Source organism: Clinocottus analis, unplaced genomic scaffold (genome assembly GCF_023055335.1).
Source record: "Clinocottus analis isolate CAN_PGR_092001 unplaced genomic scaffold, fCliAna1.0.p SCAF_14, whole genome shotgun sequence".
NCBI lineage: Eukaryota > Metazoa > Chordata > Actinopteri > Perciformes > Cottidae > Clinocottus > Clinocottus analis.
In genome coordinates this window covers 5,534,050-5,558,835 of record NW_027175865.1, presented here as the reverse complement: position 1 = coordinate 5,558,835, position 24,786 = coordinate 5,534,050, and the positions used below count along the sequence as shown (strand labels likewise).

General features: G+C 43.9%; 3 protein-coding genes across 6 annotated transcripts in view; all 3 read right to left on the bottom strand.

Moving 5' to 3' along the window:
* Nucleotides 1-8,791, bottom strand: part of ash1l (ash1 (absent, small, or homeotic)-like (Drosophila)) — a 30,588-nt gene extending 21,797 nt beyond the window's left edge. For 2 of the 3 annotated variants that reach the window (XM_068574960.1, XM_068574962.1), the window contains exons 1-4: nt 8,637-8,791; nt 7,544-7,638; nt 4,090-4,894; nt 1-3,294 (exon numbers count right to left, since the gene is read on the bottom strand). The exon at nt 1-3,294 is cut by the window's left edge and continues 1,081 nt beyond it. In XM_068574960.1, the coding sequence (XP_068431061.1) occupies nt 1-3,294; nt 4,090-4,701 (3,906 nt within the window). In that variant the 5' untranslated portion in view covers nt 4,702-4,894; nt 7,544-7,638; nt 8,637-8,791. The other variant, XM_068574961.1, reaches the window with a different exon arrangement.
* Nucleotides 8,792-10,278: 1,487 nt separating this feature from the next.
* Nucleotides 10,279-15,534, bottom strand: rnf115b (ring finger protein 115b). Of its 2 annotated transcripts, none has more exons than XM_068575583.1 (9): nt 14,816-15,534; nt 13,302-13,360; nt 13,057-13,114; nt 12,759-12,970; nt 12,260-12,328; nt 12,057-12,135; nt 11,734-11,827; nt 11,019-11,134; nt 10,279-10,520 (listed from the first exon to the last, which is right to left on the bottom strand). In XM_068575583.1, the coding sequence occupies exons 1-9, from the start codon at nt 14,891-14,893 to the stop codon at nt 10,398-10,400; spliced, it is 888 nt and encodes a 295-aa protein (XP_068431684.1). In that variant the 5' UTR covers nt 14,894-15,534; the 3' UTR covers nt 10,279-10,397. The 2 variants fall into 2 exon arrangements, with proteins under 2 accessions (XP_068431684.1, XP_068431685.1); XM_068575584.1 differs by having other exon boundaries at nt 12,746-12,912.
* A 10-nt stretch (nt 15,535-15,544) lies between these two features.
* scamp3 (secretory carrier membrane protein 3) lies at nt 15,545-21,707 on the bottom strand. Its single transcript, XM_068575582.1, has 9 exons — nt 21,245-21,707; nt 20,848-20,928; nt 19,897-20,010; nt 19,452-19,572; nt 19,203-19,331; nt 17,905-18,064; nt 17,706-17,807; nt 17,497-17,614; nt 15,545-16,406 (listed from the first exon to the last, which is right to left on the bottom strand). Exons 1-9 carry the CDS (start codon nt 21,296-21,298, stop codon nt 16,257-16,259), a joined length of 1,029 nt encoding a protein of 342 aa, XP_068431683.1. The 5' UTR covers nt 21,299-21,707; the 3' UTR covers nt 15,545-16,256.
* Between the last annotated feature and the right edge of the window lie 3,079 nt (nt 21,708-24,786).

Below are 24,786 nucleotides of genomic sequence, written 5' to 3'. Positions count from 1 at the left end.
GGACTCCCTCAGTTTGGGAGGCCGCCCCCGTTTCTTCTTCATGTCTGGTTTACGAACATAGTGCAATGGGTCACAGGAATATGCAGGATGGGAGTAGAAGCTGCCGAAGTTTACCCTGAAGATTGTAGGCAGGAGATCCCTGTGGACATAATGATGTGGAGGAGGGCCACCTGTGCTTCCTATGCCACCAGTGGCTCTACTCCCCACTCCTGGCGCTCTACTTGTTCCTGCTGCTATGCCTACTCCACTGCCAAGCCGATGACCAGTGGTACGGTGTGCTATCCGTATTTCACTGAGTCCCACAACAATCTCTTCTAGCTCAGCAAGAAAGTCTGGGTCATGCCGCCGGGAGCGCAGCTGCAAGTACTTCTTCTTGCGTTTCCTTTTTTGTCTCTTTAGCTTGTCATAGCCAGGGCACCCATGAGTGCGACGTTTGCACTTGTGCTTATGTTTGTCCTTATGTCCTATTAAGGAGGAGGCTGGAGCTGCTGGGTGAGGTCTCCTGGGATCTGGTGATGACCTTGCCCCTTGGGGTGATGGAGAGGGTGAAGGATGTTCCATGAGCACAGTGGAGTGACGCCGCCTGGCTCTGGAATTAAGGCCTAACCCTGGACCCATAGCTGAACCAATAACCCCAGGCATTAATAATCCACTGCTTATCCCAGTCGGCATCCCAATTCCACCCAAGCCACCAGCACCCCCAGCTTTCTCACCGCGGTCAGAGGTGCTGTTATTGTCTGTTCCTATACCACTGTCACTGGGCACGGTCTCCTCGCTGTGTGACTCACTGACTGGTGACGGAGTGGCTTCTTTTAGCTCGCTGAGGGGGGCAGGGGATGTGGGATGGAGCGGCCTAGAAGGTGAAAGCTTATGATAATGGTAGTACTGCCTGTAATGGTGGTGGTGCTGGTATCCACGGTAAGATGACTTTTTCTGGGAAGTTGCTGTGGCCAAAGATGATGACCCAAGGTTGCGAGGATTAGGGGCGGAAAAGGTTGGAGGAGGGAAAGAGAACGTGTTGTGGCTATGATGGGAGTTAGAATAGTGAGAGTGACCTGCAAAGTGCACTGAGCCTGGCTCCACAAAGCTGGCATCGCTGATGGGACTGTGGCCTCCACTAGACTGAGAGAGGGAGGGGGAAGGAAAGACCTCTGACGAGGAGAGCTGGTGCTGTTGATGAGACTGTGATTGATGGTGATGGTGAGGGGAAGTGGTGTTTGGAGATATGAAAGGTTCTGGTGGTGGTGTTGTAGCTGTTGAATTAGTTGCTGATTTTGGTTTGCGCCCTCGTCTCTTACCCATGTATATTGTGCCCTTTTTACTGACATTAATTTGTGGCCCTAGTTTCCCCCCAAAAGAAGCAGCCAGGGACGACAATGATTGGGTTGCAACTTCCACAGAGCCAACCACCCCAGCGGTGGTGCATTTAGGGGTGTCTTCTGGTCTTGGGCCCAACAAGATTTGACTGAGAATACGCTTCCGTTTCATACTTTTCATCTTATTGATTTTGCCTATAATAGTTTTCATGATAAGCTGGCCATTTCCTTTGCTGCGAAATCGTTTGTCTCCCATGTCCCCTGCCTCTGGATCCAATGTGGGAGGCTGACCCTCTTGGGGTAAGGTAGGAGGAAGGCGCTTGGGGCGCCCACGTTTTCTAGGCATAGGTTTAGGGGGGTTCAGATCCACCTCAGGGTGAAGAACAGGGGGGTCCTGCTCTTCTTTAGACTTCAGTAAAGATGAAAAGACTTTGGAGGGAGCCAACTTGTTAGGGAGGCATCCACGGGCCGGAGCGTCAAGCCTTGGCATTATAGACTTCGGCCTTCCTCTTTTCTTAGGCTGCGGTGGGAAGAGCTGTGACACTGAACTTTGTGACACACGATTTGGTTTGACCTTATTTGGGTTTGGAGGCCTGCCCACGGGTCTCTTAACTGGTGGCGACAGGGTTTCCAAGCTTGACGATAAAGGCAAGGTGGTTTTGCTCTGGTCGAATGGACCGTCTACTCTTTGACCCTGCGCCTTGTTCATTACACGGCCCCAGCGGGGTTTCCTTCCCCTGCGTTTTTTAAGAGGTTTGCTGTCCTGCTCTGCTGGAGAGTCTATGGATGAATCAGGAGAATCATCCCTCAGAGGTGTTAGTGGACATTCATCATCATCTGGTTCTGGTGAAGGAGAGGCCCTTTGTCTTACAGGCTCAGCGGGACTGCTAGTCCGACCTGATCGGCTACTATCCCAATTGGGACTGCGCTTATTTGGACTAGAGCTCTTCACCCTCTCAACTCGCAGTGACTGATTATTAGCCCCCTTGTCTTTCCCTTCTAGTTTTCCTGTTCCTGTCTGAGGAGGGCACTTGCTTAAGTCTCTAGGGTTGTCAATATCCTGCTCCCTCTTATTTGCACTGCTTTCTTCTGCCAAGACCGGACTCTCTCGTGCATGGTGCCCTTGTGAGGAAGCAGGGGAGCCCAGATGAGTCACTGCACTCATTGTCCTCTGCTCAGCTGAGTTGGTGGAAGAGGATGACATAGGACAAGATGGCAAAGATGTGTGGTGTGGTAGACAGTGACCTGGACGTGACTGAGGCTTAGACATGCTACTGTTTTCATTGCTGCAGTCTTTTAACATGGCTGACAAGCAGTTATTGCTGTTGCCGATGCTGTTATCGCTGCTGCTGCTGCTGCTGCTGCTGCTGCTACTACTAGCTTTTTCATCCCCTTCCATGTCCTCCTGCCCCAGTGGTGTCAGAGAAGGTGAATTTTCCATAACACTGTCTTTGTTCCTCGAACCATAGGGCCGACCAGGCGGTCGTGATACAGGAGGTGGTGGAGAAAGGTGAACCATTCTTGAATACGTGTTCCTATTGGCCATAGCTCGGTCTCGTTGCTTGGCTGTGGGGGCCATAAAGCCTGAATTTGGGAGAGGAGCGGGATCAATCTTTGAATGTTTGGCTGGTTTAGGGGTCTTTGATGGTGGGCAAGTTGCTATGAGTTGAGCTAATTTCTCAGTGATTTTGGGTGCTACCCAATTTTGAACATTTTTGTCCTTGTCTCTCTGACTTTCAGTGCTGTAGGTGTATTGAGGAGGTTTAACAACTTCAAAGTTGGGTTCCTTTGATGCAGATAGTGGTGGAGAAGGTGAAGATGTCCGGGTGCTCGGTTGTAGAGTTGGTGTTTTCTTCCCAGATGGATGCGTTTTGCTCTCTGTTGGAGGGCGGTGAAGATTGAGGGGTCTCTCAGATGTGGTGGTGGCTGCTTTCGTGTCTGGCTTTGTATCAGACTTGCAATCCATCTTTGGTGAACCCTGAAAAACAAAGAATGGGATGGCAAGTTAGTAACGATGGCAGGCTACTGATGAGTAATAATTTATTCATTACATTATAAGAAATACACTGTCAAATGTCTTTATACTAAATGGATTTATGAATGCTCTAAGTTTTAAAGTCTTACAATTATATCTTATAGCAAATTTCAGAGAAATGTTGCAAGATTTAGAGCAGCTGTGGTGCTACTGAACCTAACACATCTGACCAGACGGCCCCAGCAAGAAACACAAACTATCAATCAGATTGGTTGATTTACCCCTTTATAAAATGAAATTCATTGCTAAGATTTTCTGTCTACTGCTTTACGGGCATGCCCGGGGGTAAAGTTAGACTCAGCTCAATAACACTTATCAGGGTCAGATTGGGGACAGAAAGGGAGAGCTAGAGACAGGGTCATGTGGTGGAGGGGGTGGAGAGGACATGGCCGTACAGAGACAGAAGATAGATGACACAGACGAAGGGAGATTGGAGGGGGCGGTGCATGAAGAATAGGGACAGGCCAACAGAGGAAACAAAGAGAACTAAAGAACAATTTATGCTCTACTCTTCATCTGTGCAATAAAGTGGTCATTACAGCGGTAACCTTTTTGCGGAACACTGTTACTGACGACGAACTAATAACATTTAAGGAAGTACGGTAAATGTAAACAAGTATGTACATAGACTAAATGTAATACAGTGAACATTCTGGCTGTCAATACTGAATATTTACTTTTGGCAGAGAATTAATCTATTGCTGAAACAAAATACATAAATGACTGTTGCCTTCTTACCCTTTTTGCTGGAGTGCTCCCATTCACTTGGGTGGGTGAAAGGGTGTTCGTGCTGGTGGGAGGAGGAGCAGGAGGAGGAGGCGTAGGCGCTTTAGCAGAGGGGGTTGATGAAGATGATGAGGCTGGCCTGTTGACATTGGATTTATCTTTCTTATCTTTTTCCCTGCCATGTGGACTCTGGCTCTGAATACTTGCTCCATCACCTGTAGCCCCTGCACGGTTTCCACGAGCACCGCCTCCTCCACGGCCTGTATGCCTTACAGTGGCCCTGAAGGCTGGTCGGCACACGTAATTCTCCAAGATCTTAGGGGGCTTCTTCATGCGTTTTGCTTGGAGACCAATCTTAAGTTTGACATTGCCCTCGGAAAGGCTGCTCTCTTTGATGGAGAAATGAGACTGGTCACCACCGGCACCTCCTGGCCCACTTGCTCCTGACCCTCCTGCACCAGCAGAGACAGTGGCAGCTCCTTCCTTCTCCCTGTCTCTCTTCTTCTCCTCATCCTCCTCTTCTTCCTTCTTTCCACCCCCTACCTCCTTTTCTCGTTCCCCTGAGGGGACACCTGAGAGAGGAGGGGGTGGAGTTCCAGTCCCCACCTGATTTTTCGGATCCATAAGAAATTTACAGGATCTGCAGGTTTACTAGGGAAGGGATGTGGTGGAGTCCAGGTAAAGTGTATGTTGGGGGATGGGAAAGGGGTTAAGGGGGGAAGGGGGAGGGGGATAACAGTGAGGGTGAAGCTCTCCTTGTTTTATGGTGGCTTCTATCCCTTCCTTGGCAGTCCAGCCCTCTTTCGCCGTCCTTCAACTGTTGGAGTAAAGACAGGTATAGCAGGTAGAGAGAAGGAAAGAAAGGACGGAGTGAGGAAAAACAAATTCCAGATTAGTTAATGCAACACAGGACACCAACAAAACAATGACAGTTTTAAGCAGCCAGAAACCAACAATTTTGTATCATCCATTTGATTGTAGGCTGTCCTTCATCCTGTCTGGGTGACTTTTTAAATGGTGAGTTTGTCTTCAGTGCATGGCTCTTCTACCTGACAAATGTAAACTTAAGTTCAAGGAATCGAAATTGTTTACCGTAAAACTAGAAAGCACACAAGGCCTGTGATGGTGTCAAAATGCTCATATCTTATGTTAGCACAGCAGCATAGAGCAGCAATTCTTAATTGTGCTCCTTAGAGGACAGCCCAATTCAATGAAGTTGCCTACCGCTCCCCATGGCCACTGAGTGATTTAATGCGGATTCACCCCCAAGCAGGTGCTTTCTCTGGCTGAAGTCATTTGGAGGCAATTCAGAACTGTGACCTCAGCACATTGGGCCCTCTGGGACTGGACAGAGGATCCGACCGCCTTTCCCAGCCTTCGCCAGCAGCAACTGAGAGTGAGTGATAGAGCGTCAACGTGCCGGCGGTTTCTCTGCGCCCTACATTAGTGGAAAGCACTAAAGGAGCCACTTAATGGAGCCTAAGGAAAGTCATACAAGTCAACGCATCACTAAAGTGTCACTGCAAGAGAAAAATTAAATCTGCCCTACACAGAGTCTTAGACTATCTTCATTTTAGATTACAACTGTGGAAAACAGTAGCAGTGATTTTTTATTTTTGTTGAACCACGCAGTTATCGCAGACTAATTTTGGGAGTTTGGCCTGCAGTTTCCCCGCGCCCTTCTTTCTGTGTTTACGTCAATTACTCACTCTATTTTGCCTCAAAACTGCAGACTCCTCCTCACTACACATACCACACTTAAATCACACCTCCCTCTTTTCTTTAACACTCCATCAATCTTCTGTGTTCTTTTACCGTCTTCCTTAAGCTTTTCTGTCCTCTTCCTACTCTATTTCCCAAACTTAGAAAAACAGTAATAAGAGCACAAAACCTAAAGTCACTGTGTTCCTACTTTAATAAAAAACACATTTCAGGCCCCCGCCTCTTCCCACCAACTCCCCCTCCTCTCACAGAGTGACAAATGTTCTCATTCTTTTATACTAAGCGCTCACAGTTGTACTAACTGCTTCCACCCTGACAGCAGCTATGCCAAAAAATAAGCCACCGTAGTACCGAACTCTTTGAAAGGCTACTGATAGAAGTCTTGAGAAAAACCGCCCGGAGAGTCAAAACATTCCCCTCCCCTTGAACAAGCTACGCCAGGTCATTTACTGGCACTTGTTCTCCTGTAAATGATCAGACACTGGGCCGAATGGCTTTCTAATTTGCGACTCGAAATACTAAAGCACATAATTTTCATGTTGAGCATCAAGGTACTTCTGCATTTACAAAGCAGTTAACGCCACTGCAGTCATTACGTTTTTCACAGTCATACTGCAAACCACAAGAATGACAGTTCTACTGTTTTTTTAAAAGACTGATTTCGGTCATGCCTCTCGTCTGCGTTAACTTTCAGAGAAATAACCAGGAGCTAAAGAAGACATATGGGCACATAAAACACGAACAAGTGTCAGACATTAAAATACAGAACAGTAGAGACACTAATCAATATCAGGCCACCGACCGAAGACATGGCAGAGCAGGCGGAGATGTAGTAAACAACTTCCCGCGCCCCCTCCCATTTCTTTCCTCTCCTTACTCCCTCCCTCCCTCCACACTTTTGCACACGTTGTTCATAACTGCCGATTTCCCCTTTGGCCATAGCAATAGTATCCAACCAACCCACCCCCACTTCATTCCCATGAGGGCTGGCGTCCGCCCTCCGAGCCCCGTGTCATTCCCAGGGCTTTTACTCCATCGGCATTAGTCGGCTGCTGTGCTTGCCAAAGCCAAATTCCTTTACTACTGCCATTAATTCGTTTTATCTAACAGCGGACGTGCTCGAACAAGATTCAATAACACACGATGACGTTCAAATAAAGAGGCGGCTATAATGTTTAAGCCTACATTAAACGAGATGACAGGTGTCAGTCAGAGCAGCACCCTCAAAACATGCCGCACGTCTGTAGCAGCCCGGGGAAGTTCCTCTAGTGTTTTGAACTGCTTTCAAATAAACACACTGCATTAAAAGTGTGTATTACATTTAAATTACTAAACATTTTCCCTCATATAACGCACAAAAAACGGTGCTGCCCGGCGCAGGGTTGAACAAACCGAAAGAAAACCGCGATCGCTATCGGTTTCCTGTACAGTCAAAACTGCCCCTCAAGGAGCCATCACCTTTTATTTACTCGTATTCACTCAGCACATGCACCCCCGTTTAGTCACTCTCATAATTACTGTCTCAATCAAAAGGAAATCCGGCCTTAGAGACTTGCTCTTGTAGATTCAGGTGACACCGTAATGCATGCAGTCGAGGAGTAATTTTGCTTCTGACACGTAAACATGAGATGAAAAGCAGCTGAAGAGACCGATAACACTGATAGTGAGCAATCTGATTCATATCAACAGCAACAATAAACCAGCAAATACATCAACAACCTTTCATATGCATGTATTGACTCACCTCTGTAATTGTCCAGAAACGACGTTCACATTATTTGGCTCTGTGTCCTCCCTTCGGGTGTATCAACGTGGTGGCCACATTTTATCTTTCAAGTCCTGAATACCCAAAAAACCAACACATGGAAAATGTCAGATGTGGGCTATTTCAATGTTGTCTTCAATGACACAACTCAAAAGGCGCGCGCCCTGAGCTAAAGCGACTCTCTGAACGCTACAATTGCATAACAAATGCTGCTATTTTCAGATTTGCCAAATAGGTTATAACAAAGTAGTAGTACTTCACACGGCCATACATCCTAATCATAAATCAATGCTCACAGCTCTTGGCCGCGTACAAAAATGAATTGTTAACCTTGCCACCCCCCAAAACACCAAAGTTGCGATAGTGTAAACTGAGTGTCACCATTTAAAGCATCCCCAAATCCCCCCCAAAAAGATGCATTTCCAAAACGTTTCGAATAATAAGCGGTAAATATGCAGTACGTATCGTTTAACCCGTGCACTGTGAAAGCTTTATGTTTATTTAGTAACGAGCTATAGTAGCTGCCATCACGTCCAATAACAGACAGCCCGGGCTGCGGGTTGCATCAATGGCACCTGGCAGCAGCTAACTAGCCATCTATCAGCAGCCTGTCTGAGGGCGATTCAGGCAAATGTCGCCCGGCACAGCTTTACCTTACACATGAGTGGCAAACACCTTCAGCTTTCACACCGGTCCCGTAAACCGAGCGAATGTGACACGGCAGCGGACAAGTGATGCACATAATCTTACATCTCCGTCACATTCTCGGAGGCACTCGTGTTACTACATCTCAGCTACGGCGGCTAGCGATGCACTAGCATGTCAGCTAAGCCACAAAAACCCTCCGACGTGGGTTTAAAGACCAACGCACAATTGAGTCGACAGAAACACACGCGGAAAAAAACATGGCAAATTAAATTCCAGTGGTTATAAAATAAGAGCTGCAGCGACGTGTAGGTTATTAAAAAAACACTAACTGTCAACAAAATGGCGGCTGCGTTGAATCAACAGAGACCCGAAATGGATATCCTTCTATTTCTCCTTCCTTGGTGTTAAAATTCCTTTTCCTTACAGCAACTGGTATCCGCAATATCTCCCGAGATGATCCAAAACCCAGTCCGACACGCCGTTAGCTAGGCCTGGATGTGTCAGCACGGGCCTCTCTCGTTAATTGGGCCTCCATGTCTCCTCAGCCCGTATCGCTACTGTGTCAGTACAACACGGGCATTCTCAGTCCAGAGAGGAGGGAGGGAGGAGGAGGAGGACCGGGGAGGGCGAGGGGTGTGGAGGGGGGCGGAGGGGTGTGGGGGGGAGGGGGGAGAGCAAATGTCGGTCGGTTCTAGCGGTCCCCGGTCATTGCCTAAACAAATATGATTGTATTTATTTATTTCTCTATTTTTGGTGACTTGTGGAGTTGTCGGCCGGTTAACGGCATGCACGCGTCTCTGCAACAGTCACCTGTCACCCGGAGGTGCCCGGTGCCAGCTGGTCCACTGCGCGTCAACATCACGTTACAGCACACACATCACAGCACTTCAGCTTATAAATAAATCATTCTCCTCCAGAAGGATGTCCATTATTCTTTTCGGTTGAAGCAATTAGTCCGCGAATCGATATGCTTCTTGATGTTAAATTAATCTTCTTCTCTTTTTTTTTCTTACCATAGATTAATCTGTGATTTATTCAGCAAAAAAAAAAAAAGATAAACATCGTTTCTGGTTTTGGCTGCTCAAATGTGAGGATTTGATGCGTTTCTTTTTTTAAAACAACATTAGTATGGCAGTGCTATATTCTATTCTTGTCACATTTAGCTTTTGTTCTAAAATATGTATATTTTGTATCTTGTGCTTTATTCGTCATCTATTATATTCAGGCTGCACATGCTTATTGTCATTATTGATTAATCTGTTCATGACTTTCTCAGACTAATTGACAAATCTATAAAATATAAGCCAATCACAAGTCACCCAAAGTGCAAAGTGCATCATTTTTTTAATATTCTTGTTTTGTCTGATTAACAGTCCAACAAATTAAATCATCCATTTACGGTGATATAATTCAGAGAAAAGCAGAGAATCCTTAAATTTGAGAAGCTTGGAGCAACAAATGGTTGGTATTTTTCACTATATTCTATGCAGCTGTATTCTGCCCCATAGACAACAATGACTACTGTATGGAAACAAAGGTGTATATTCTATATTCAACTTAAAGCTGCACATGTAATTTTTATTAGATCACATTTAATTGGATTAAGCTATATTGTATTTCACATATTCTTCCATATTTAAATGAATGTTTATATTGACTTATTATTTGAATTATTTAGGGAGAAGAAGGTGCAGAGAGTGGGGAGGCTTTAATATAAAGAAGAGATCAACGCTGAATCAGATTGGGTGGAGAAAAAAAATTATTCCGCAGTAAGAAATCATCTTATGACCCTTAATACGAACGTGTTACTTCATAACTGTGTGAATTTCCATCGCTTTGACAATCACAGGCAGCTCAGCAGTGATTAGTTCATAACATCAAAGCCAGTCATTCAGAAAACCACTAAAGAGGGCCGTGTAGCGAGAAGGACACGTCACCTCCACGTCTGGCCTGCAAGCTGCATGGCGCACTTGAGTGTGCTGTAGCATAAAAAAGGTGAAGATGTTGGGAAAGAAGATAAAAACGTCCCTAGCAGGGATGAATGAAGTAAGAGTTGAAGCTGCAAGTTATGACGGTGACGCATGTAATGTATTTTATTTAAAAGCAGTCGGTGCGGAGGGAAAGGTCTGTGGTGAGAAGCGTCTCTTGAAAACAGTGAAAGAGGTAGAGTTGCTTGGCTCGTTTCTCAGATCGCCTGCTTCTCCTGTTGCTCCGTCCTGACGGAGCGAGCTTCTGGGGGTTCTGATGTGGGCGGGAGGCTGTTGTCGACACCGTCGAGGCTTTTTCGGCACACTGGGCAGGTATCATGCTGTGGAGGGAGAGAGAAAAATGTATTAATCTGTAGACAAAAAGTCAGTGGTATAACAGCATATAGTACAACCTGAGGCTAGAATTTCACCTTGCAGTTTTATAACCTCCGCTATATGTTGCAGTCTACATCTATCCTAAATGTCTTCACTTCATCAATTTATCCCATTAGACATCTGCGTGAAATTGTCAGAATTAGCATATGAACTCTTGAATTATTTATGAATGCGTAATTATAACTCAATTCATTCTTGAGTCAAATTTGAAGAAAATCGTGAGATATTGCGTTCACAAGAATGGGCCGGAGGGCCCCAATGGCCAACACGGAAACACGAGAAACAAAACCCTCCGGCCAGCTTTCTCGCAAGGCGCCAAGGTCATAAAACATGTTTCTGGTTTGTCGTCACAACCGCCAATTCACGACGTGTGCTACTTCAAACCTTCATGACAAATCTAAAAGAGCCTCAAAACATTGACCACATCCTCCACTTGTCCTTACCAGCTCCAACCAAGGCACTATACAGTCACTGTGGAAGTAATGGAGGCAAGGTAGCTTCCTGACGGATTCACCTGATGAATACTCCTCCCTACAAACTGGACACTCCAGTCTGCAATCTGAGGGAGACAAACAAGAAAAACAGAAAGTATGAGAGTCTGTGCAAGAGAAACATACAGAGGGAAGTGGATACAGAAAACCCATCATAACATTTTAGATTATTTGAGCAATCTATAGGCCTTTACATTATAACACAGTAATACTATTATAATGTAGTCATTGTAATGGTCCTTTTGTAATAATGTAGACATTTGATTTCACTATCCCTGTTAAATGATATGGGAATTAAGATTTAGCAGCTTCCAAGTAGTCTGAATCCAGGCCAAAAAACATTGAATTACTTACTAATTCTTGTAACTAGAAAAGAGAGGATGGAGGTATTATAGGAGATGGGAATGAAAGTGAAGAGGTGAATACAAATAGAGGACACAAAAGATAGGAAGAAATAGGGAAAGGAAAGATACAAGGATGCAAGGAAGCATAGGAGGAACGGGAAGACAAGACGAGAAGAGGAAATGAGAAGCAGTATGAAATAAAAAGCTTAAAGACAAGAAAGAACAGACGAGGAAAAAACAGACACAAAGGGAGGAAAAAGGACAGCGGTAAGGAAGGAGTAAATGAGAAGGAAAGGAAAAGTATGCCGTGCTGGAATTGCTACCTGTCTGTTCTTGAGAGATACAAACTGTTGGCAGGGATGAGATCATCTCCTTTTCAGCAGGGGGTGGACCTGTGCAGTCCAACTGTCCTAACAACTGGTGAGTGAGAGAATAAATTAGAGATACAGAGGAGACATGAGGGGAAGAGAGGGGAAACGAAGGCATGAGAGACAAAATAATTAGTCTGTCAAAGTTTGTAACTTGATGGTAACAGACTTTGGAGGTTCCATTATAAAAGGTGGATCGAGAGGGAAGAAAAAGAAGGATAAAACCACTCTGAAACTAAACCCAAAGTTTAGAAACCGCCACCTCTGATAGCACTGACCTCTGTAATGACAGCATCCAGACCTCCCTGACCCCACGCATAATCCCCAGGGTTTGAGTGCAACTGTAGCATGCTGGACCTGAGACAAGCAGAAAGACAGAACGAGGGCAAAAGGAAAAGGGGTAAAAGGGGGAGGTTATGACACAACGCGCAAGATGAAATCAAAAGTAAATGATGCAAATCGAAAATTAAAAAGCGCTTACAGTGCAGCTGGTGCAGCACCGGGGTTTCCGTTGTTGGCAAACAGGCCGGCCAAGAACTGGTGCACAATCCTTAAAAGGGCAAAAACAGACAGCAAAGATGTCTGCGTTATTGTGCTCACACTATTTACAGCAGTTTAAATTCATGCCAGGCCTTCATGATATAGCTTTATACAAGCATTATTATTATTGAAGAGAAACAATCCCACATCACAAAGTGTTTACGTTATGTTTTTTAAAGAAGAGGTTCAAACCTGTTGAAACAGGTAAACATTGAGCTTCTTAGACATTTGTTTCTGTGCACAACAAACATATAAAGGAATATATGTGCAAAAGCACAGCTGTTGTGTGTGTGTGTGTGTGTGTGTGTTTCAGTTGTATGTTGGTGGTTTGCTTGATGTCCTTGCACTGCAAACGACAAGACGTGAATAGAAAGAAGTATTTTTTCCCGGCCAGAGTTCAGTGCACACTGGTGATGTTTCTGTGTACCATGTCCACACACCCTTCCACTGCGGGCCTTTGTTGAGGCCTGGACGGCCTCTCTTGTTCAGGCTGAGAAGGAGACTCTTGTTCCCCGGCCTCAGCGGCGCCCGGCGACACGGAGGACGGGCTGCTCTGACCTGCAGATACCTGCTCGCTGTCATCTGGCTCGGACCCTGAAGAGGGCGGATGCGACAGCAGAGCAGAACGCTCCATAAACAGCAGCTGCCATAACTTGGAAAGAGACCAAGTAATGTGTCAAACACAAGCTTCAGAAAAAGAGGAGTGTACGGTTTTAAATGCCAAGTGTAAGGACGTACCTCTGAGAACAACAAGTTGGAGTCCTCGCTGGCCACTGATGTGCTGTGAGGCAGGAGACTAGGCAGCAAAATAAAGATTGGTTTTAATATCAGTGGTGGGAAATGAAAAACTCCACTTTTAGGAGCCCGAGACTGCCGCTAAAGAGACCATGGTGCATTTGAATACACAGGAGCATGCTGGAAAACATTTCATAAACCTTTACTTCAAAAGAAGAGTAAATATCAACATCAAAGCAGAGCTGTACCTGGAGTCTTCTGTCACTTCCTCAATGAAGTCAGAGTCACATCTGGAGCAGACGAAATCCTAGAGGACCAAAAAAATGCAGGTACTCAGACTTTTAAGTTCAATCCATAACTATGAGGAGTAAGCTGATGCTTTAACCGCCTCCATTCTTCTAGTAAAGCTTCAGACAAGATTTTGGGGCCTGTCCTTGTCATGAATTGCTGTATATTTATGGTGGTTATTAAACAGTATCTTAAGATATTTCCTAATAACTGTAACATAGTTAAATATTCATCCTTCCCATGTAAATTAACATGCTGAAAGTTAACGATAGCGGCAGAAAACTGTATTTTATCAGCAGAATACAGTATTTTCTGTGAAGTGGGTCACTATAATATTATCTGTCAAAAGTCAGCGGTATAAATGATTGCGGACAAGTAATAAACCTCAGCAATATTGTATGAATTATTACATTTCGTCTTGTGTAGAGTAGCTGCACCATACATTTGAAACCGTTAATTGGTGGCATCTCTGCTGCCAGTATTTTAATTTATGGTGAAATTGTTAAGACTTGCTGCAGACGTTTGCTTTCATTCTACCACAAGCGCATTAGTGACGTCGCCACCGATATTAATAAGGGCCCACAGTAAAAGCTGCAGTCAATTTCTGTAACAAGGTTGCAAGCCAGAATCAAACAAGATTTGCTTTTAAATGGTATTTTTTTAAACACTGGGTCAGCAGGATGTACTTAAAAGTACACAACAATGAGGCATCTTCGTGTGTTAGTAAATGCCCAACAAATAGAAAAACAAATGTATCTGCATGGGAGTCTCCACATATTGTTGGACATGCTGTCCCAGTGCAGATTAACCTCTTTCACACACACAAACACTCCATCATGACAACATGCGCGCGAAACTGTGCCATTAAACGTGTCAGCTGCACAACATATGCGCGACAACAGCGGCTTTCACTGCGCGCTTCGGAGAGAGCAACCAGGAGAATTTAATCTCCAGCAAGTTAATGATTTATACTCTTTTTTTTCAGTTGGGCATCGCGGATACAACAAGGGCACCTGACAAATGTGGCTGCAGGGGGTTAAAGGCTTTAGGATATACCTTTAGGAAGCCTGCTGGTGCACGTGGCGTCACCCAACCAGCCCCTCCTCCGTCTCACACGCGCAGTTGACAGAAGACAACTGGACACAGATTGTCGCCAACATGGTGTTTCTAAATATGGCAACGTGAATCACCAGATTTCTCTCTCTCTCTCTCTCTCTCTCTCTCTCTCTCTCTCTCGTAAGTTCTTTGCGCATGCTTTACGCAAATAAACAACCACAAACAGGCTGCCATACGTGTGCTTTTGCGGTCCCACTCGTTTAAATTTCAGAGCAAATGTATCACTTAATTTTGCAAGTAATAAAAAGAAAGTAAAACAAAAAAAAAGCTCTAAACATCTGAAGACGTCCCTGAATGTCCGCATGAATGATCTCCAACAGCCAGAGTTGAATAAAATATACTCTCCAAAGTGACTCACCGGGAGTTTGGGGTTTGTTTCACTTTTACAGCAGTGACAGAAAAACCGGTGTTGTGGTGTGTCCGCAGCCTCCGCCATCTTCACGGTGACGCCCAGTGCTTGACGTCGGCGAGGCAGCCAATAATAAAGGTCTCCACCGGGTCGGTGCCCGCGATATGTGTCAGAAACCCGGCTGCAGACGGCACATCGATACCATTAAAAAGCAGGCAACACTATCACTCCTCACAGGTCCTTTTTTTAATAAATAACGGTTATACAGAATTTAAAAAAAAACACATTAACCCGGCAGCTTCAGTCACTGCTTCAAAGATCAAATTGCAAAAAGAAGCCAAGAGCTCAAAGAGCAACAAGTTGGATCACGGATGCAGTTTCCTACAAGCATGGTGGGTGTCGCCAGAGAATAAAAAGCATGTTTAAGCGGGATACTCTCTTTTTTCCCCCCCCACTTCTCAAAACACAAACTTCATTCAAGTGTATTGAATTCTCTGCCTCAATTGTAACTTGCTAGTTTACTAATTTACAGCACTCGACCCAAGCTGTTTTCCAGCAGCACAATCCCAGTTATAAAAAGTCAGTAAATAACATCACAGAATACTGAACTTGCTACAGGTTGACTCAATTAAATGTAAATACAACATCAAAATACTGTATCCTGCTACTCGACTTGCCAAAAAGATACGGTAATAATACCTGTGTAAGCATGGCAATATATGTTTTATTAAAACGTGTAATAATCATAGGAACCACAAGCAGCACCAACAGAACAGTGACAGATATATTGTAATCGGAACACAAGATCTTTACAGTATGAGATGTTTTGGCAAATAGGTAAAGAGGCGTTTTCATTTGGAATGATAATAACAAAACGTGTTAGTTTGCACTAAAGCAACACAAGAAAATAGCTTTGAGCCACCCAGTTATGGATCAAACGTTAGAATGGCAACAGTTCAGTGTTCAGCTCCAACATTGTCTCATTGTAAACACATCCAAGTCATTAAAAAAAAGGGAACTATCCAGACTGGAACTTTCTTACTTGGCACACAGCTTGTCTTATTTTAAAAAAAGTAGAATTTCCCCCGCATTCACTGACACTGGGTACGACTGCGCTAAAGTTTATACAGCTTCTGCATGTTATTGTTTTCACGTTCCACACCAACCTTCTGTTTCCTGAATCAACACTTATGATTGGTTGACTCCCGGTTTGGCAATGTAGCTAACTTGTCCTGTACACCTTTAGAAATGACGAAACCCCACCAACGTCTCATGCACATGCCCTGATGTTCAGTTGCTCAGGGGTTACCAGACAGACAAATACCCCCCAACCCCCTTCCCCCCAATCAAATTCTAATCACCTGTGGGGAAATAAATACCAAACAGATCCTCTAATAAGCGGAATGGGACCTCCTTCATTCCTCAACCTCCCAACCCCTCTCGTGCCTCTCTATCGAGGAGCGGTGAAGGCCCCCTGGGCAGCGCTGGTGGCTGCGCTGGTGGCGGCGGTGCGTACGGCCTGATTGGACATGACTCCGGTGGCGAACTCGGCCTGGGCCTTCACAAAGCTGGCATCGGTCTGCCTGTACAGGCCGTGGACCTAGAGAGGGGAAGAGCAGAGCGCGCTGACACCCGATACACGCAGCAATTCATCCTCATACCATGCACATTGTGAGGGTGAACCCGATACGCAGAACCCGATAGCGGGGCTATTCTTCGGACTGTTTGTTATCTGCCGGGTGCTTCATGGTAGGTGGACCACCTGGGCACAGCGGGCGCGAGTATTTCCACAGAGCAGGTGGAAAGTACAAATACAGCAGGACAATTTTGATTTAAATTGCTTCCCTTGACTTCTTTCAAGAAATACGAGCCACTACCTCATGTCACAGTATCTCCTAATAGTCCACCATTCATTAGAGTTCATTCATATTCAAGTTGACTGAGACGGGCTTGTCCTTTCACTTATTAACTGGATTTAAATGAGTACTTTACATGGACTAACAATTATATTTATTGTTCTGACTGGTGTGTGTGTGCTTGACTGCCTTTCAAATTGTACTATTTATTAAATCCAATGAATATGTGCCATAGTATCTCGGTTATAATCTGATATTTCAAGAGTACAGGTTGTTGGTTTGAGGATATTCTGTTTGATACAGGTAGTTTTATAAAAGATGGACCTGAATTACAATTTAAACTTCTCTCCCCAAACTAGCCTAGCCCCAAAAGTCCATACTACAATACTATTTATTATGCAATAATAAGATTTGTTTAGGCCCAATACACAGTATGTCGAATGCAGTACCAAGAGTGTACCAAGAAGAATTGCATTTTGGAGTCTGCGAGGCAGCATGCTTTCTTTCTTCAGCATTTTGGTAATAATAATAATAATAATAATAATAATAATAATGTGCCACCTTGTCAAGGTTTCTTTTCATTTCAGTAGTTCGTTGGTTAAATCAGGATGTTCAGGATTTCAGACACATCTGCCGCTAGATGATCATAGACCTGGATATCGTTATGATCATGCGTATGGGGCACATGCATTCATGTTCCTTGAAAATACCACATCCTGAGTTAGATACAGGGGAAAGTGGGACTGACACCATATCAGAAATACAACCTTAATCCGAGTCGCTACATGGGATTTTTCCCGGCACGTCGTGAACACATTTATTCGTTTTTTTTACCTTCTTCAGCATGACAACTCCTATGGCGGCTTGGGCAGTGAAGAGGACGGCATTCATCATCATGATCGCGCCAACAGGGACACTGGTCTTCAGAGCAGCCAGGCTCACGATCCACCCGCTGAGGGGAAGAGACAGGTGAGACAGGGAAATAAACTGGAAGGAGCCATGCATCCGTTCTGACAGAGATGGTATTTGTTCATTAGACATACCTGAAACCCCATCCAGGGATACCAATAGTCATGATGACGGAGACAACCACTTGGGCAAAGAAAACAAAGAAGAAGACAAAGAAATTGAAGGAGCTGTCACTCCTGCAACGGGGAGAAAAATAGTGTTAGTGCAACCGCTCAAAGGCATTTATGCAGCTAGCTAACTCAGGAAAGTGCATTTACGGTCGATGGGACCCACCTGAAGGCTTTGTACACAGGACGGTACCAGCAGATGAAGGAGCAGGGGGTGAAGAGGAGGGCCCACAGGATGGCTAGGCCCAGGCCAACACCACCCGAGGGGTCCTTGCAGAACATGGCCAGGGAGGAGATCAGGTTGAAGAACAGCGCACAAGTGCACACTGGACATTGACGAGATAGAATAAAAAAGGAGACAAAAGCATGAATTGGAGCGGTTGGACAAGAATGAACAGCAGTGCAATCTGAGTGGAGGGATCAACTCTTTGTCGCTTCATTACAGCGCAGTGGACTAGAACACAGATCCAACGCACCCCCTACCCCCCTCCCCCACTCCAAAGTAGGAGCCAACTTGTCAGGGCTTTGGCTGATGCAATATGGCGCTATTTATTACCTTCCTTTTCCTGCTGCTAGGTTTGGAGTTGGCTCCTTTGGTTGTCCCTCGGCCCAGACTTTAGGACTCAAGGTTTTTTTCTCTTTCAATTAATTGTTCATGCTCGCCCACTGCCTTCTCTAATGCGGTAGCTTTCTGCCTCCCTTTCTCGCCTTCTTTCTGTCGTTTTCAAAATCAGAATCAAGGTTAATTTTAAAATAGTGCCACCCGGACTTAAACTTTGTGAACATGCATGTGACACAGGCTCATTTTAGACCCTTTTCCCCCCTTGAAGCTTTGGGTCGTTCAATAAGAACAACTTGGTTATTCCCAATAATTTGAATTGGTTTTTGAGTGCAGTAGATGTCCCAGGTGAGGACCTCTAAGCCATCTTCCCTTACACTCTAGTAGACCCTGATTTCAGTTGGTTCCAGTCAAAGTCTTCAATCTGGCATTCAAGTGTCAGAGTCTTTGTGCAAACATCTCATCTCATACTCCAGACAGTAGAGAAGGAATCACACAGACACGAGTAGGAGTTAGAGCCATCTGGTGGTGAGGTTGCAGATTGCAGTCAACTGAACAATCCTCTCCTCCCCCTCCACAAAATAAAGTGCGTCGCAGATCTACGGTGTTTGGTTTGTCCATTCTGGGCGACTGTAGAAACATGGCAGTGCAACATGGCAGAATACTATGTAGCACACGACACAATGATTGTTAGTTCCACGTGATCATGCACTAATGAAAACAGTTATGAATATTATATTCCGCTTCTGCTAATAAATCCCCCTAAATCTGACGCAGTTACTTTAGGTCATTTGTTCGGTTACAGTAACATAACCTTCCACTGATACATCTTGACCACACTGATGTTGCCACAGCAATAATGGGGATTCACACAGCAGCGCGTAGAAAGAGTTACAGGAACTCACACATCCAGAAGTAGTACATGAAGGTGACGGTGCGCTGGAAGCGCTGAGTGATCTCCACATTGATGTCCTGGTAGAAGCAGGGGCCCACAGGGCAGAATGAAGGCAACGGGGGCCAGTTATTCTGACGGGCTGATGAAGAGAAGAGCAGGGACAAAATGTCACTAACGGCGGCGTCTTATGAAATCATTAAGGCTATAAAACATTCCGGTATCAGAGGTATTTATTTGCCCTCCTATCCCCCCATCTTACAGGCTCCAGGACCCAGGCTGTGTGACTCGAGCTCCCTCTCTCTTCTCTCCAACTCCCGGGCTTTCTTCTCCAGCTCCTCCTGCTTCCTCAAGAGCTCTGCTGTGGTAGCATTCACCGCAGTCTAACGCAGCAAGACACAAAAGGGAAATGATGTATCAGAAGTGCACGTCAAGTTTCAAAGAGAGAGCTGTGTATGCGTCATGAATAATTAAAAGGATTATATAAAAGACTTGTTATCGTAAGAAAAGCACATAAGACGTGCTTTCAAGGTACATATGTGAAGTTATACAACAGTATTGGCATCTACCGAACATTTCTTACAATATTGTGCAAGTACAATCACATTTTTGCCACTGAATGTGCTGAAATCAAGATCAGATGGTGCATTAATCCAAAGTGACAAGTGCAACATGTGACAAGTGTCTCTACAATGCAGCATGTATACCTGCGAGGTGTAGGAGCCATAGTTGCGAGGCTCAGTGGGTGTTGTCCGACTGGGTGGGGTCTGTGCAGGCACAGATGGGGCAGAGGGGGAGGTGGCTTCATACGGAGGAGGAGGCTGGTAAAAAAACAAACAGACATCTTATCAATTTGAATTCATCCCGCAAACAAATCCCCCCCAAAAAGATACATGCACCACTTTCCACATTGGAACTGGCTTTTTGAAATCCATTGAATATCAATACAATCCTATTAAAAAACATTCAGATTAAAGAGATACACTACTTCAATGTCCATGTTCGAGTTTAGTTCCTGCCGTATTTGGCAATAGCAACAGCTGACAGGAAGTACCAAGAACCCAAACCGTTTCATAGCAACAACAACACTAAACTCTTTAACATGTCATATGTCGATGCGTATATTTTGGTCTTCGTCCTTTTAAGACACAAAGACGATTATTATAAAGTACATAAGTGTCAACTGATCACTGAAATGTGTGTGATTTGATCATTGATTCAAATAAAATGAATGAAGGAAGTGAAACTAAAGAGCAATTCATCAGCCTACTGACAAAAAAAGCCATTTTAAGCACAATAGATTATAAAGTTTATTTATTATTATTTTTTACCAAAGAAAACCTCCCTCAGATTGCATCTCAAGGAGCAGGCCGACATAAACAGTAAACATAATAGACATAAACATCTAAATAAAAGCTACAAACTGTTGAATTAAACATGAAGCATTAAGCTAAATTCATACTCATTTGTTTGTAACAAATTGTAAATGGGCCATTGCTGACAAACATAACTGTGTCAAACAAATGATACAGAAACATGTTTGATTGAGTTGAATGTCAACTATATATATATATATATATATATATATATATATATATATATATATATATATATATATATATATATATATATATATATATATATGAAATGTAACTCACCCCAGTAGTATTGTCAAAAGGGTTGTACAGGTCCAGGGTGGCGTATCCGGTGTTGCTGCTGTGTTGAGTCACTGCAGGGTCCTAGCAGACAAAACAAAAGGGACACAACTGGAGTTAGAACAAGCCCAATACATTTAGACTCAGTCTGCTGAGACGTTGATCCACATGAAACAAACCCGAGAGGCTTCTACTGGTGTATTCATTGTTAAGAAGAGCCACAAGTGGGCACAGACTATAAAGGAGGGAAGGAAGGCCCAGAAGAAGAAAAAAAAGCCACGCGCGTCACATGAGCAACAACACGCCCGCTATTACACACAGCGATTCCCATCCGTCAAATACACCGCCACCGGCTGCACGGACACCGGCTCGTGTTACATTAATATCTCATTTAACCCACTTGGAAAGGGTTGTGGTCTTCCATCGGCTCTGGGAAGCTCGTGTATTTTGACATGTTGATGGCGGCTGGTTTTGGGGGAAGAGAGCTAACGCCACTTCGCCGCCACTCGCTGTTGATGTGAACGTTTTGGTCACGGAGAGCAGATGAACCGCTGCTGCCTCTTATCCGTGTATCGACAGGGCGGGCGGTGTGGTCGGTTAATCCTGGCAACTAGCTACCCGCCCCTCCGGTGGTCATCTCCCCGCAGTTTGACGTTAGATTGCAGGTGAACACGATGTACCGACGAGGTTGTCGGTTGTCTTCCCCCGGGGTTTTTGTTTGTTACCGCCCCTTGTTCAGGCCTGACTGTCGGGTTCTGGATTACAGCTGCGCCGCCGAGTCACGGGGAAAGCGCCACAGATCCGTTATTTCTTCTCCCGCAGACAACAAAAACAGCCGCGGAACAGGAAGTAGACGACCAAAGACTCGGTCATGTGACCGCTCCTGCGGCAGAGAAGCACGTGGGACCATGAGGGGGCGTGGCGTGAGCGGCTGTTAAAAGATGCACTCATCATAATGATGAGATAGTAGCTCATCATTATGACTTTTATCTCATAATGTAGACTTTATTATCTCATTATAATTACTTTTTATCTCGCTTTTTGTGTGGTGGAAAGGTGCTTCCATAAGAACATATGATAATCGTTTTTAATTTTAGTTTTTTTAAACACACAACACCCAAACTATAATATAAATATGCCACAGATTACAGTATCAGTTCATGCTGACCTCTGCCATGCACATAATGATATTCATAATGTCCCAATTTCCAATATTCAAACGGATATTTGTAAAGTCAAATTACAATGCAGTCTTGTTCAGGGGGACCTCTGCTATGCGCATGTACATGGCTATGAGATTAAAATCTCAAGGCCATACACATGGACATAGCAGGGGTCAGTCTGAACAAGACTGCGTTGTAATTTCACTTTACAAATGTAAGGATCTGTTTTTATAGCGGTTTGAACATTGGAAATTGTGAAGTTATGAATATTATGTCATTGAAGCTGACTTTGAATTCAATTTTCTCCAAAATTGTACAGTAAAATCATATAGCCATATACATGTGCATGGCAGAGGTCAGCGTGAACAAGGCTGCATTTTAAGTTTACTTTACAAATGTAAGGATCTGTTTTTATAGCCCTTTGAATATTGGAAATTGTGAAGTTATGAATATCAATATTACATTTATTGCGTTCATTTTCCTGTTTTGCTGTTTTAAAAAGACACTTCCCTCCTCCTCCACTAGATGTCACTCTTGTGTCTTGACAGAATCAAATCTCCCACTTATGGCCTCAGGATCGCAGAATGAAGATGAGCTCTAAACCTCAAGAAAATGCCTCGGTGCAGCAAAAGAAACATTGATCCAATTATTTTCAACATGTTTTCTTTATTTTTTACATTGGACACAATCAAAATTCATCTTCAATCTTTTTTTTTTGTGTGGAATAATGTTATTTTCCTGGAATTTGTTAGATTTTTTCTGGATGTTTTCTGTGTTTCTTTTTTTAATCTTGGCTTGTATGAAGTGTATGACGTGTGCCTGCTCAAAGGACCTTTTCATAGGTTTGTCTCTCACATATGACCCTTGCAGTCACATGTTGAGCAGCAGCAGACAAGCTTACACCTTTAGTTTATACACACTTCCTGGCCTCATGCCCTCCAACAAGCCAGCCTTGTCTCTTTCCATTCTCTTCTCCTACAAGTCACATGGAGTCACGTGGGCGAGGGCAGTCATATGATTCATCACGTACACATAGGTCACGCTCACATACAGTACCCACACACTCCTGTTCGTACTGTACGTGCGGTGTTTCTGGATCCCCCTGTTAGTTATGAACATATCTTCACACATATCTATTTATGCAGGCCCACACTAACTAACAATATATATATATATGTATATATATATATATATATATATATATATATATATATATATATCTATATATCTATATATATATATATAGATATATATATATATATATATATATATACATATATATACATATATATATATATATATATATATATATATATATATATATATATATATATATATATATATATATATATATGTAAAAGGGTGACATGATCAAGGCTTAGCATTCAGTATTCTTTAACTTCCCATTTGCGCTATGGTCAGAAAAGAAATCTTGCTCCATACTGTATGATGTTTACACCCAGTGAAATATTTAAACCTCTTTAAAGAGAAGAGAGAATGTGCTTTCAAAGTACATATGTGAAGTTATACATCATTATTGGCATATTTAAACCCATTTACAGCAAAATGAGTGATGAAGCTTCTTAAGTTTAATTGAGTGAGCGTGTAATCATGCTTGTGTCGTCTGACTGAATCTGCTTGCATCATTTGTCATCTGTGTTTGCTGGCTGATTCCTGTGACTAATCATTTCCTCTAATTGCCGTGTCATGATTGGTCCAGATGGCTCCGATTCAAAGGCTGAACTAGGGTGCCTCCCTGTCCTAAAACCACAGCATTCCGGCAATGCAGGGCTCCATGACATCACTGCCTGAGGAATGGACCGGAGTGAAGAGTTGTGTGTGAGTGGAAAGTGACCCGGGTTAACAAGGAGGGACTGGGTGGTTTAGACTGCTCCTATGAGGCCACTTCAACCAGCAGTCAAAAGGGTCATTTGGCAGAATCGGCCCTCTTGTGTATTTGGTGTGCGTGTGTGTGTGTACACAGAAAGCCAATTTTCTTTTAGAGCGAAGGGAACTTTCCATCCCTTCTAGAGTGCAGTTAAAGCACTGTGGTTTTGTTGAGTGCTTACACAATAACACAGGTTTTCACTGGGGCCATTGAAACCTAGTCTCTGCCTCGGAGAAATAAAAGCAAATGATGAGTGAAGTTGTGCAAGCCGTGCATACTTTCTGTTACGCCGATACAGTAGAAACTGAATGCTGAGCAGGGGTTGGAAAGGAGCCTTCATATCCTCAAATACTGCTTCCATTTGCATTTTCTGCTGCTTTTTACATGTTTGACAGCTGTTGTTAGAAGGTACTTTACGAATGAAGATTATAAGATTATATATTATTATATTATTGTATAAAATGCAACACCTTGTTAACAATTAAACCAGAGGATCGCAACCTTTTTAAACCTGTGAGCCCTTACAAAAAAAAGCAGGCCTCACCAAAGAGACAAATTTAAAGTTCTCACATGGTTTCATTCAAACAATTGTTTAAATTGCGCGATATTTCACAAAATTAGATTAGAGAGAAGTCGTAAATTGTTTAGCAGTTTTGTGTTGCAAAACTTTTCTTCCTTCTTTCCTGCCCCACTAATCATCTCACGGCGCTTCACATTTACCTCGTGATCCCACGAGGAGGCCCGAGCACTGACGTATGTAAAGTAGTTCCAGTTACACCACAACCTGATATAACGCTTCGTGCATCAGTGTCAACAATCTGATAATTAAATATATATGAATGCCTGACATTTATTGATAATGGAGTTTTACATGTGGTGTCCATACCTTTA